At 54.3% G+C, this 14,416-nt stretch overlaps 2 protein-coding genes across 2 annotated transcripts; both read left to right on the forward strand.

Moving 5' to 3' along the window:
* Positions 1–6,369: 6,369 nt before the first annotated feature.
* LRP88_02496 (uncharacterized protein) lies at positions 6,370–10,357 on the forward strand (the record flags this gene model as incomplete). Its single annotated transcript, XM_083239144.1, has 4 exons — positions 6,370–7,396; positions 7,444–7,515; positions 7,565–7,783; positions 7,833–10,357. 4 exons carry the CDS (start codon positions 6,370–6,372, stop codon positions 10,355–10,357), a joined length of 3,843 nt encoding a protein of 1,280 aa, XP_083104274.1.
* Positions 10,358–11,672: 1,315 nt separating this feature from the next.
* On the forward strand, positions 11,673–12,647 carry LRP88_02497 (uncharacterized protein; the record flags this gene model as incomplete). Its single annotated transcript, XM_083239145.1, has 1 exon — positions 11,673–12,647. The coding sequence occupies one exon, from the start codon at positions 11,673–11,675 to the stop codon at positions 12,645–12,647; it is 975 nt and encodes a 324-aa protein (XP_083104275.1).
* Between the last annotated feature and the right edge of the window lie 1,769 nt (positions 12,648–14,416).

A 14,416-nucleotide genomic window follows, 5' to 3' on the forward strand; every position in this document is an offset into this window, starting at 1 on the left:
GACCAGTACCTAGTTCATCTGGTCCCGCCGTCTCCTACCTAGCATCGCTTGTCGAGGACATAAGCGACTCAAGATGACCTAGCCGATCCTCCCCCACAGATTCCCGAATACACCTAGGAAGCCCAGGCCGGCATTCGCAGACCCAAGCGCCCATGATCTGTACAGGACTGAAGGTTTTCATCGTATGGATGTTGTTGGAGTTGCGGGGGACCCTAGGATTCTTGATTGATAGCCTGTCCTTGGATGGGTGGACCGTTTCTTGTCATGTCGCAAAATCCCCACCGTCAAATGTGACCAAGTGCGCACAACTACGCCGAACACCGTTGTCGAAGCGGCCGACTCCGGGTTGCGGGTAATTACTGGAGAGTTTGTAGTGACTAAATAGCCAATGAGCCGGCCAAGGTTCCGAATTCGACACGAAAACGAGAGCCTGCCCTTTGCTTGTAGTGAAGTGGTTCAACTCGAGCCTATTTAGCAGGACTTCAACGCAGCAGAAGGACCAGACAGGCCGAATGTCGCTCTCTTGCTGCCATCAAAAGGCATCATAAGATGTACGCAAAGCCCAAGTTCAGTTCCAATACTGAAAGAGGCAATGGGCTTGGGGGATTGAGTGCTGCAGCCATGGTGCCTTGCCATGGTTTGCGGGAAACTCTTTTTCAGGGGCTTGAAGTACAAGCAAGAAACCAGTTCCGGTGCCCTGGCAGAGCCGCAAATGTTATTCGCCTTCTGCAGAGGAGATTACGGAGCAAGTTGCATCGTATATCCACTCAGTGACAACCTGCGCGTATTCCCTTGATCGTTTGACAGATAGTGGATGCCCCAAAACGTAACCTAATGGACCGATGCTGAACTCGAGATATCAAGATCGACAAGGAAATTAGATGTGCCTGATGGCGGTTTGAAGTCGTCCCTGGTTTATGACGTTGCATGCCTATGGCTGATGATCTAGCTTGGTCAAGGCGATACATTTGCCACGCTGGCAAAGATGGCTTCAAGTTGTCTCAACTGAACAGAGGAATGTCGCCATCAGGACCGAATATCAACGTTTGAGATGTCCATTTTAGGTCGTGATCCTCCGGCTCAGGGTCTGGGTAGGGTAGCAAACCAAGCGAGAAGAGGAACTCTTCCAATCATGTGCGAAACTCGGCATGCCTCTGAAGGACTTTAACGTCTCGAAAGTCGAAAGTGAAAGCGGCCAACGCTGCACCAGGGGTTAACATCGCTTCTCTAACAGATCTTAGCCGAGACACCCAACACTCCGAGGCAGGGCAGTGGCCAGCTATGATCCGTTTCCCTGTCTGGTTTTCATGTTGTACAAAGGGACCAGATGAAGACTGACGTTTGATCTGGCCAAATAGAAAAGGCAAGCATGTCGTTTGCTCAGCAAGGATCATGCTCGTCAAGGCTGATATATTAGGCTGCTTGCGTTAGGCTGGATCCAATACCACGAGATATATATTCGCCATCACCAGCCCCGGCAGTGGTGAAACCGGCAAACGGTCACTGGACCAGTCAGCTCCAGACGCGTCGGAAAGAAAAGAAAGCCACGTGAACTGTCAAGTGCCGGGCAAATAGACTATCGACAGTAAAGTGACCGGGGGTGATAATTGAGGCCTGCATTATCGAGCCCAACTAGGCGATTTTCGCCAAGGTGAAAGCGCTTGCTTTCATCCCAAAGGGCCTGGAACGATTCAGCTGAGCTGAAGTGTGAAATGACCACTTGGTCGCCAAGATAGCCCGAGATTGGTGTTTGCAAGCCTCAATTGCACGTGGACGCGAAACAAAACAAGGCGAATGCCTCACAAAGTTGAGATGAGCTGAGCCTTGCTTGCACGCTTCGAGACTATGAATCATGGCCAAGTAAGCAAACAAGGCAAGGCATAAGTTGAGAAGGTGACATTGCAAGACGAAAAGAGAAGAAGAGAAACCAAGATGGTCGGGGCTGTCCCGTCGGATCGTTCATTCAGCCAGCCGCCTGCATCAGCATCAGGTAAGTCGCTGCAATTGAGTTTTCGCTCGCACCTTGCGCATCAATGCAAGACCATCAGCCACGTATCGTCAGCCTGAAGTCAGCTGCAGTGGGACAAAAAGTCAAGCAGAAACAGGGCCTGGGCGCTGAGTGGCTGCACCGCACACTGTGCTTCAGGAACGGTCTCTTGAAAATGTGTGGTTGTACCCGACCTGAGATGGCGGCCGCGAGGCGTTTGCAAGTGCGCCATCGGGAAATCCGAACCTGGGCTGGTAAGCGAGAGAGGAGGGAAAAAGAGACACCGGCCAGTGAATAGTCTGATCTACGTGTAGGACTATAAACGGCCTGGGATCTCGAGCATTGACGGGAGCCTCGTGACCTGGACGTGGCTGACCGAGATCCGATACTCTTTTGCTGAGTGAGCAGGTCAGCGCGAACGCCAGGAATAGATACGGAGGATACGCAGGTGCTGGATCCGTGAGTAAAGATAGAATACGAAACCTATGGCGGGATACGACCAGCGTAAAGGTAGCCTCGCGTCGGCCCTTTGTGCATTGCCGTCATCTCGCAGGGCGGCGCATCCACGGGTGCAAGGGACGAGCTTGTTTTTGTTGCTTCTTGAGGCAGACCTCGGATAACCCTTTTCCAATTCGATCGAGACGAGAACCTAACGCTGCAGAAAAGGGATGGCCCAGAAAGCCTGGCGGTGGCCAGGAAGGGAGAATGACCACACGAGTCTGATCCGATCCGCCCAGAGGTATGACGATGGGGCCAGGTCCTGGGATGCAATGTATATCAAAGTGTAAGAGGCGGGCATCGATGAGACATGGTCAGTCTCCTCTCCTGCTAAACTGAACTGGACGATACGAGGTGCACCTTTTGGATAGACGCTGTAGATCAATCCCTCTCTCCCTTTGATACATACGGATAACCTGTGCTACACACGCAGCAGCCGCACCAACACCAACTGACCCCCGGTCCATTTCCCCGTACCACCGACCGGTCCCCGGAGCAGTGGGAAATGGGAAGAGGGGGGGGTGTCTCTCCTCGGCGCGTCAATTAGGACAGCGCTAGACTCCAGAGTAGTGAACAAAAGTCAAATCGATAACTTGGCCTCTGGAACCCTGAGAATTCGATAGTTTGGTGGAGAATGAAGATTGTTCAGCCAGCCCGTGACGACAGAGTTGAAAGCCCCAGGGGACTATTCGAGGTCGTCATTGCAGGGGAAAGGAGAAAAACAACCTTTGTCGGTTGCTGAAGGTTCAGCATCCTCGCCGTCAACGATGCAGCCCAGCCCGCCTCCGCTCGCAACTTCGCGACAACAACTTACCCCTGCTTGGCTTCTGAGCCTTGACCTGACGCGCCCCGGGCGTGACAGATGACGGGCTCTGAGATGGGCCATCCGTGTGCTGGCCTGGCAGGACCGCAATAGGGAGGACAAGGAGCAGCAGGAGGAGGAGCAGGTACACGGGCCGCGAGTGGGCTCGATCATCAATCAATTCCATTCAAATCTTCTGGCTATCTGTCTATTTTCGCCTCCGTCATTTATACGAGTGTCTCTCAAGAAAGTAAAGGGAACGGCCGGCTCCGAGTGTGGGTATTCGATCAAATCTGATCCAGTTTGGACAATCGAGGGCGGGAAATCTTGTGGTCTCAGTAGACATGATATGATGAAGTAGAAGAAGAGAGAACCAACAAGCTACATACCTGCAGAGTAAAGAATATGATTCCAACGTCGCCCTTTGAATCCCAAAAGGGGACACGCGAGGTCTCGCCTCCGCACACACGCACATGCCGACCACCACCACACAAGCGACAATGGGACATGGCAAGACAAGCTGTAGCTGTAGCTGCACGTCTCTCCGCAATTATCATGCGCTGTCGGCCTCTTCATTTGAGGCTGCATCTCAATAATTACCCGCCACGGACGGACATTTACGGCGGCAGCAGAAGGGCCTGCTAATTGCTAATTCTGGGCTTCTGTCGGTCGCACCGGTCGCGTACCTGATTCTGCCGGTCCCTTAAACAGAGCCAAATCCTCCTCCCGTAAGAAACAAAGGAGAGTCCTGAGTTTGAGGGGAATTGGAGGACCGACCCCTCGGAATCCAGAACCCGCCCTCACCAAAACCTGGTGAGAGAGAGCCTCCTTGATGGCTGGCTACCGGTCGCAGAGGTACCGGCCGAGACTGTTCCTCTGGATCAAGCTCCTCTCCAGGGACGGGTCGTGACTTGGCGGCACCGTAGCAGCACAACAGGGCAAGGGCCCAAGGCATGGATCACGGCCAGGAGTCATCCATGGGAGAGACGCGGGTGGGACACACGGGGCGCGTCAGGGGGGAGAGAGTACAGAATCAGGGTCCCCGTTCGGCAGCGCATCGGCCAAGGCCCCTGTATAGACTGACACAGCGCTAGCCAGGAAGTGTAGTTCTAAATTGACAAGAGGATGGCCTGTTTGGAGGAGGAATATCCGTATCTTGAGTTTGATGGGTTGAGGTGCACCTAGAGAAGGAGAGGCAATCTTGGGTGCATCTGCAAGCCCGCGTCCATCCCGTCATCTCGGCCAACGCTCCAATGGCACAGTCGCAACCTCTAACGAACCGCACACAGTGCATCTCTCTTCTTTGGATCCCTGACGGGCTTTGTCCATGGATCCCAGCGGCCCTATTGCTTCGCTAACTACTCCGTATTGCGGAGGCTGCTGCCACGCGCTGGACGGTACAGTAGGCACAGGCGGGTGGATCTCGCTATTCCACGGGCATGTTCCCCCTAGCACACGCCGGAAGCTGGGCCTGGCTCGAGATGGCCCTGTTGCTTGCCCCGTTCTGCGCCCTGTTACTGCTGGAGGAACCTACTGATTCCCTTTTCCCCCCTTTGCCGTCAATTACCATCTCATATTGCCTATCCCATCCCATTGCCCTCTCGGGTGTCCCGCGTCCCTTTTTCCATCTGCTGGAAGGGCCCTGTTGAGGCTGTTGCTTGGCAGTGGGACCCTCCGCTCGCTACCGGCACAGGCGCCCATTGGATTTTCGCCCGCCCGCGCGTGGGCGGATGGATGATGGGTGTCGGGTCATGGAAACACTGTACCGGCACTGTGATTGCCCTGCTAAACGGCCATGTTGGCTTTCCACTTTCTGACGAGAGGCGTTTGGTAGCAGAAATGTACCGAGTTCCTGTCATGGACAGGACAGACGGACGGGACAAACTGGCAAAAGCCCAACCCCGCTGAGGTGAGAGCCAACATCGAAATGAGTGAGCTTATCCCGGGGCTCCGAGGGATGGACGAACGCGCTGCGCTGCGGTTGCACATGATGATAATACCGGACGAATTCATGCAAGTACAGTGTGCAAACCGATGTCCTCGCACCTCAGTCCATCCATGGACATCCCCTCCCCTCAGTGGCACTCAACTCGCTCAGTGGAGGGTGGGCCATCTGCTGGACTTGCGAGGTACCAACTGTACTAACTCCCGTCCTCTCACGCACAGCTCACACACAGCACACCTGCATCCGCCATACTACATTGGAACCCCAATCCCAATCCCAGACCCAGATCCAGCCAGAAGCACCAAAAAGGACGGCACTTGGAGGACGGGCTCGGTCTCTCTTGCTTGTGTGTGTGTCTCTCTCTCTCTCTCACTCAGCCTGTCTCGCTCGTGGCTCTACTACTCCATTCGCATTTGTTGCTTCGTTTCTTCTCTTCTCAATCATCATTCTCTCGCCCATCTTCTCGGTACTGCTTGCTCGCTCTCCTTCGCATCATCTCAGAAACCAACCCATTCAACCTCTCCCCCACGAGGTGAACCGGCGTCCCTCGCACCGAGCGACCCCTTTTGGCAAGGACCCCCCCACAAGCAAGCGTCTCGGTCCCATACACAGTCCACGTCCATCCGTTCACCATCCTCGAATCCTCCATTTCCATCATTATCCCGCGCCCCGGGGCTTCGCCGTTATACCAAAAAAAGCTGCCTCGTCCTCGCACAACAAACCACAACCAACACACGCTCTTCGACTTTCAAAGGGCGCTGTTCTCGTTTCTTGCCTCTTTTCCACTACGGTTTTTATTCTATTTTCGCCAGTAGCCTTGCTTCAACTGCTTTGTCTCGACGATTCATCCTCGCTATTTCCGCCGTCCGCCTTGGCTTGTCCCCGAACAGCGCCTCGTGGTCATCTTCGCCCCCTGCTCCTTTGACTGTGCATTGGTTCGGATACAGAGGCCTCGACGCTCCCTCCGGTCCTCAATACCCTCGCCGTCGCTTCTTTGCTCTCAATTTCTGTCATCTCTTGTCGGCATCAAGAAAAGAATACACCCCAAGACTCTATAGACAAGACAGCCTCGTCGACGCCTGTTGTCGCCTCCCCGCACTCCTTTCAAACTGTCCCGGGGCTCGCTCGCTGCTCCATATGGACACCCAGACCACAACGGCCGAACCTCAGCATCCCTATCCCCCAAGTCCTTGGAACACGGTCTCGACGATAACATCGAGTACGACGAGTTCGACGACGGCCTCGACGACGAGCAGCCACAGCGCTCCCGCCGCCGACGGCTCCTTCTTCCCCGACCCGGCCGCCACCCAGTTTCACTCTCATCTCGACTTCCTCCCCTTTCTCCTCCCCCAGCAGTCCAACATCTACCACGCCCAGCTCCTACACTACAACAAGCTCATCTCGCCCGCCCGCGGAGGCGGCCTGCAGACGCCGCCGCTCCCTCCCGTCGTCTCCGCTCCCCATATCCAGGCCGCGCCCAGGTCGCGATCTTCTAGCAAGGTGTCGCTCAAGGACGCATCCGCCGGTAAGGGGAACACAGGAGGAGGCCATGGGAGCAGGTCACATCAGAACTCAGACAAGAGTCGCTCGGTTGTAACCTCCAAGGAGGTTCCGCCCAAGATGCCTTCCAAACAGTCGGCCGACTCATCGAGGCCTCTGCCCCGTCGATCCGCGCCCTCGGCTCAGTCTCATTCCAGCTCTGTGCCCTCGACGCCTCATCAACACGCTCGTCAATTTTCCTTCGAGGATCGCGAGCCGTCCCCTACCGGCACAAACAATCACTCCCCCCGATCCGCCTACTCCGAGACAAATAGCACCCTACCGTCGCTGCGGCCCTTGCCACCGCGATTAGGGGGCTGCAAGTATGAGACGGCCCAGATCAACTCCAGAAGGAGGATACCTTATTCGGTCGGCAACGACCGTCTTGAGAAGCTGGACTTGCAGACGGTAAAAAGCAAGCTGACCGAGGATGAGGAGCGAAAGTTGGCGACCGACATGCGAGAGGTCTATGACCGACTGCTGCCCACTGCCGCTGTTGAGGAGAACCGCAAGAAGCTGGTGCTGAAGCTTGAAAAAATCTTCAACGACGAGTGGCCTGGACACGACATCCGTGTTAATCTTTTTGGTTCTTCTGGAAATCTCCTTTGTTCGGATGACTCTGATGGTTTGTTGACTCCGCATTTCTCGTAAGCCACATCTAACCGGACCTAGTGGATATCTGCATCACCACCTCGTGGCGCGAATTGGAGGGTGTTTGCATGATCGCCGACCTCCTGGCGCGACGTATGTGCCTCGCTCACCCGCCCAAATGTAACCCGCTGACAACACATAGGGGGAATGGAAAAGGTTGTCTGCATTTCGGCAGCCAAGGTGCCAATTGTCAAGATCTGGGATCCTGAATTGGGCCTTGCCTGCGACATGAATGTCAACAACACCCTTGCTCTCGAGAACACCCGCATGGTTCGAACATATATAGACACCGACCCTCGAGTTCGTGAGCTTGCCATGATTGTCAAGTATTGGACCCGGAGGAGGATAGTCAATGATGCGGGTACGTTATACTTTTCGTCTTTCTGTAGATCTGGCTGACCGTTTTATAGCGTTTGGCGGCACATTGAGTTCTTACACTTGGATTTGCTTGATCATCGCGTTCCTGCAGCTCCGAAGCCCTCCCGTCCTCCCCGCGCTGCATCAGCTGTCACACAAGCTTCCCAGGCCGGACGGTACCATGCCTGACTTTGCCGACGATCTCAAGAAGCTGTCTGGTTTTGGAAACAAGAACAAGTCATCGGTCGCCGAGCTTCTGTTCCAGTTCTTTCGCTTCTACGCGCACGAGTTTGACTACGATAAGCACGTTCTCTCGGTCCGTCTCGGAAAGCTAGTTACCAAGCATGAGAAGAAGTGGCACTATGCGATTAACAACCAGCTCTGCGTCGAAGAGCCGTTCAACACCTCCCGTAACCTCGGGAACACGGCCGACGAGTACTCGTTCCGGGGATTGCATATGGAACTTCGACGAGCGTTCGACTTGATTTCAGTGGCGAACTTGGAAGAAGCGTGCGAACCGTACGTGTTTCCCAAAGAGGAGGAGAGAGTATGGTCCCGACCACCGCCGCAATCTCGGCCTGTCCTGCTGCGCAGCTCGTCGCAGACACATTCTGGACGTGGCGGCCGTGGAAACCACCGCGGTGGACGACACAACAATAATTTTCACCGGAACAACGGGGGGAATCGGCGAGCATCGTCGGGCGTTCCCCAATATGATGCCAACAACAACACCAATAACGTGTATATCCCGCAGGTCAACATGCAGCAGGACCTGCAGTGGTATCAGAACCCGCAGTTCCAGTTCCAGTATACACAGCAAGATCTCATGACTCAGATGGCATATCACCAGGAGAACATGCGGCTTTTGTATGCTTCTCAGTCACCAGCATTTATGCAGCACCAGGCCCAGGCTCAGGCTCAGGCCATGAACCAGCAGCAGCAGAGAATGTCGGCCAGCACAGGCTCCAATCAACAGCAGCAGCAGCAACAGTCCACGGACCGTTCGAGGACGAATTCCTTCGATAACCCGCCACTGAGTGCGCCCCTGCGACCTGATTTGTATGCCCTGTATGGAATGACTCTGGGAGGACCTTTCTTCCCTCAGGCAGGTGGCTACGGAACGTACCCTTCGTCTCCAGCTAGTACCAATGGCGCAACCCAGGACTTTCGTCGTTCCATGCAGCGATCAGGAGCGAACAATGAGGCAGGTGGCTCAACGAACGGTACCCTTCGGTCACACTCTCAGCCCGCATCTCGATCTCCGTCAGCGCAGGCAGCTGGGAACTACTTTGGTAACCAGCAAGTCAATGGCGCCAACTCTCGTAGCATGAATGGTGTTCCAATCCCGAGTTTCATGTCTGACGACACAGATTTCGACGAGACCCCCAAGGCTCATGCCGACTCTCCACAGTCGGAAGAGGGCAAGTATGCCGCGTTTTACTTGACAGAGAGCCCTAGCCCCGGTAAACAGTCTCAAAAGTCGCAGCCTGGCTCCAACGGTATTGCCTTTGGGGATCTCAGCCAAAACTCCAGCCCAGGACGTCGACGACTCTCAACAGATCAACTCCCGCAGACGATTCTCGACCGCAGGATGAGAAGGACATCCAGATCGCCCTCGCCACTGGGACACTCGCGAGCTTTCTCTGCGAGCACCGCATCGGCGCCACTTGCACAGGCCCCTTTCCCTGGAAGCCAGAACAAGAATCTCTCGAGACCCTTGGTTGTCAATGGGTCATGTCTGAAGACGAGTGTCATCCAGAGCCCACGCCAACCATCGGGCTCAGAGAGCAATGCCTCAGAAGATTCTTCCAACTTTGAGAACCCTCTCCAGATCAACGTTGGAAACGGTGTGCCAAGTTACCCCGTTGACGGCCCAATTGTCTCGTCAAGTGCACCAGAAGAGGCAACGGCCAAGCAAGGGGTCTCTAACCAAGTTCCTGTTGTAGCGAACGGAACCACACCGCATATGGCCCCATCAACAGGTGATGATCCATCATTCCGAGAGCGCATCTTGATGATGAACACATACTACATGGCGGCCTCTAATCTTGCGCAAGAACCTGTGGCGGGAACTTCACGTCTGTCGCCCTCGACTCGACAGCGTTTGATGTCCCGTCAGCAGAATGGCATCGCACCGCTTGATCTCGCCATCGCTGAGCATCGGATTGATCGCCCTGTTGGTCAAGATTTTGCTCATCTTTCTCCAGTGTACGAGAACCGTACTCCTTCTCCCACAGTGGTTCGAAAGCCCGATGGACCTTTGAAATCAGACAAGCAAGCTACACAGAACAGCCCCAAGGCATCACGGGGAGATGGTTCCAAGGCAGGCCAGAAGCCTGACGAGCGAGTGCAGGATTCCCAGGATGGATCGAAGCCTCAAAAGGGCCAGAAAGCCACTGCGCAGTCTCAGAAGGTCAACGGAGTCCGAGAGAACGGCCACGTACGCGGGGCTAAGAGCGAAAGCGACGGAGGCTGGCAAAAGGCGGGCAAGGGAAAGAAGAAGGGTGCCAACAATGCCGCAAATCAAGGGAACGGCGAGCAGCTTCCCAAGCTTGAATCCGAGCGCAAGGGAGGCTGAAGTGGATGCCACACCGGGAACTACCGATGGAATATCTCGTGTAGTGACACGCAACCCAAGGTGACAAGGACACCTCACGGGGTTTCGCCCGGGATGACGACGATCGCTTGATTTATCAACTGGCATATCACCATTTTGGATAGGACGGACTGCAGCCTCGGCGCCGCTCCTAGCCACCGACGCCGTGTCAGGGGTGCTTCGCGGGACGAGAATGGGACACGTTGGACACTATTCTGGATGGGATCCAGATAGGTGGAAGATGTTGACATGTGTAGCAAGTGTGTACGATTGATGTCGAGGGGAAGCCATCATCACAGCAACTTATACCACATCGGGTAGTGGTGTTCAGTTACAGATTGGCACGGAAGGCGGGCAGGCTGGGGGGGAGGGGATGGATGGAAGAATGACTGAATGGCCGGCTGGATGGATGAATGGATGGATGCAAAGCAAGGATGGAAAGGAGAGGCGTTGGCGTCTTTCTACACATGGCTGGTTGGGAGGCGTTTTATATACAGTTGCAATTGCATCGAGACAAGCCCATCTGGAAGGGGGAGGGAGGGAAGCCAGTTTATATCTACAGGCTACACAGGCAGAGGAGGGACCAGCGTTTTTAGATGGTTGTCAGAAAAAGCATGGCAGATGTAACGGAGCACAAAAATGACATACCTGAAAGTTTTAATGAATGAATGTTTCTATAGAGTGGTGGTGAATTGGGATGATATGAGTGCCTTGCTCAGTGATGTACAACCAATTGTGATCTCAGCCCTATCTGTAGGTCCAGTCATTAACAATTCAGCCGGTCCGAATGTCTCATGGCACTCTTTGAGAACCTTGAGGTTTCTTTGAGCGGGGCAGTTCGGTGTGTGTGAGCGAGCTGAGAGCGGCATGATGCCGAACTTCCGTCAAGATGACTCTTGCTTGCCATCTCCTCGCTGCAGCTAACCATGTCGCAGGCTGCAAACAGTCACAATCTGATAATCATCAATGCCTTGGGTATGCGAGCTGCAAGGTTGCGTTTGCGTGTCTTGACAAAGCTCTGTAGTCAGAGCTTATCAAAGGAATGGCTTCATTAGTAAGGCTTAGTGTGAGGGTGGGCTAGGCAAAAAGCTGGTGGGCTGAAGTGGTGCCTAGGGTGTTGGACGGATATTGCGGCGAGTGCGGGATCTGGGATTGAGGGCGGGGAGAATTGGGTTTGGAGGTGACGTTTGATGGCATGAGGGGAATGGGTATAAAGGGATGGGTTTGTCTCATTTGTTTTGCTTTGGTTGTCACAGTCTGTCATTTTTGAGAACTTGGACAAGATACGACTTTCACAATGAGTATGCTTTCTGCTGAAGTCGCGGAATGGGGCGCTACACCAAAGCCCATGAGGATCCTCCCTCCTCCCGCTCCCATCCACGAGGAGGAAGTCGAGATCCGAGTCCTCGCTGCAGGTCTTCACCAACTCGTCCGCACCCGAGCCGCGGGCAAGCACTACACCTCGACCTCTCTCCCTCACGTCCCCGGAGTTGACGGCGTCGGCGTCAACGTCTCGACGGGGAAGAAGTCATACTTTACCACGCTCACAACTGGTGAAGGCACTTTTGCTGAGATTGTTAATGTTCCTGTTGAGGATGTTACGGAGCTGCCTGATGGTGTTGATCCTGTTGTTGCGGCTGCGCTTATGAATCCTGTCATGAGTAGCTGGATGGGACTTAAGAAGCGGGTGGATTTTCTCAAGGACAGGAAAGGCAAGGAGGGAAAGCCTTGGAAGGTCCTCATCATGGGAGCTACAAGTGCAAGCGGGAAAATCGCCATCAAAGTTGCCCGCACTCTCGGAGCAACACAAGTCGTCGGCGCGGCTCGTAATAAGGATGCTCTCGCCGCACTTCCTCTCGACTCGACCATCGTCCTCCAAGATCCGCCTACATCCACCGACTTTTCCGCAGCTGCAGACGCTGACGTGGTGCTTGACTACCTCTACGGTCCATGGCCAGCAGCATACCTAACAAGCGCCTCAACAGCCTCAGCAAAGAACGCCCTCACATGGGTAGGAATCGGCGCCATGGCCGGCGACGGAGCCGAGATCCCCGCAGCGGGTCTCCGACGACGGGACGTGAGCGTCCGGGGCTCCGGGCCAGGATCGTGGAAGCTAGAGGAGTATGCGGCCGAGGTGCCGGGTATGTTGAACGTGCTTGTTGGGGAGGGCGATGAGGGGATCCGGAAGGTGAAAATGGAGGATGTTGAGGAGGGGTGGAAGAGTAAGGAGAAGGGGAGGGTTGTGTTTGTGTTTGGGGATGAGGGTGTTTGAAGGTGTTGTCCTGTGGGATTTCATGGACGGTTATGAATCAGAATGAGAATTATGACATGGTTTTGTATTTTCAGTTCTTCCAGGCCGCTTGTTGCTGTGCGCCGTATGGTCCTACCTATGTACTTTGGTGATGTGTGTGATTGAGCTGTAATTGGGATTCATATGACAAACATACCACAGGAATGCTCTCTTAGATGGGACAAGGGATGAGAGGGAAAGTCAAGTCTGACCTAATAATTGGCATATTAATGTCATAAGTATCGCCTAGGGATAATTGGTTTCGTTGCCTAGACCATCAGCTTTGTTCCATATTCACCCTATATCTCACGATATCCGTTCCTATTTCAAGACATGGTGAAGATCCTCGTATCAAGGCCCAGCACCCACGAGATATCGCGTTGATATTTTGACCCATGCTCATACGTACCAATGGAAGCTGTCAGCGCCATGATCCGATTTCCATTCAGAGGCATATCACCATGATGCCTGGCTTCACCCATGATCTGGCCCCCAAACACCACCTGGCCCGCCCACCGGCCAGCCCCACGAAAGACCCAGTAGACAGACCGGCACTCCAAAAATAGTGCCGTCAAACCCCAGACAACAGGGCTCGCAAAAGTCTGGAGAAGAGACAGGGCGGACGGGATGTTCTGAGGAATCAGCATCGTTTTTATGTCGGAGCCTAAAAGTGGGCGTTGGCAGGGGTTGCAAGAGGGCCTTGGGAGATCTGGTTGAGATGGAGGGGTGAGATATGAGACATTGTGTTTCAGCGACGCTGTTTCTGGTCTTGGTATTTGTGAAAGGCTGAATTTAGGGCTGTGACGACTGTCTGAGCCGGAGTGAGGCCAACAGGTGATTGTGATGCTGTTTGGACGAGGTGCATATAGAGCTGCCTTGGATACGACCAGGCATCTTTCGAGTTGAGTGAATACGAACTACGAGAATGCCTTTAGTGAATACTTGATACATCTATTTCTGCAACCCTGTTTGAGGCTGCCTCGTTGACACGAGGCTCTGGCGGGTACCTTGACCATGAGCTGGCCTGGTCTAGTCCACGATCCATCATGGTGGAGCTTTCACGAGCCATGACGGTAAGCCGAGGAGCACATGTTAGAGTGAACAATCATGTATGCAGCAGAGTAGAGCGAGAAGAGACGAGATGTTCAAAGCATGGCCCTGCATTAGTTAAACGACACTTGCCATTGAGAGCTGCAGATATAGATCAGGGCAGTCTCGTGACCTAGGACTTGAGCGTCTCCTCCCCCGCAATTGTCTTGGCTCTTTTCGTTGCAGAGCAGCAAGAGCCGGCAGCCTGTACTCCACAGAATAAACGGCTGCCCCCCTTTCGACGAAACCCCACGGATCGTCTATTAAAGCACCTCGAAGGATATAAAGTTCTAGAGTCCTTCATACAGTCGTTGCATGTTTATTGGCTTCAGTCCTAGAGAGTCGCCCGGAACGGTCCGTACTGTGCCGATTGAGTTCAGCACTGTGCTTGCGGCCCAGTCTAACCCTCGGCTTAAGGCCATACGTCACAATCCATACAGTACGAGCCAAGAAGTCATCCAGCCGCGCTCACCATCCATCTCATCTCAGCTCCGATCATCTCCTCTTTCACTCACCCCGTCTCATCCCACCCGCAGCGCGTGCATCTACAAACGCGTGTCCTTGCGCATCTTGAAGCCTCGTCGTCGTCGCGCGGCCGCTAACGGAGTCCAGACAGTCGAATGTCCTACTCCAGTTAATCGCCCCGGTTTTCAACCCCAGTC

Source organism: Fusarium phalaenopsidis (assembly GCF_050370095.1).
Source record: "Fusarium phalaenopsidis strain FUZ10S chromosome Unknown contig_32286, whole genome shotgun sequence".
Taxonomy (NCBI): Eukaryota; Fungi; Ascomycota; class Sordariomycetes; order Hypocreales; family Nectriaceae; genus Fusarium; species Fusarium phalaenopsidis.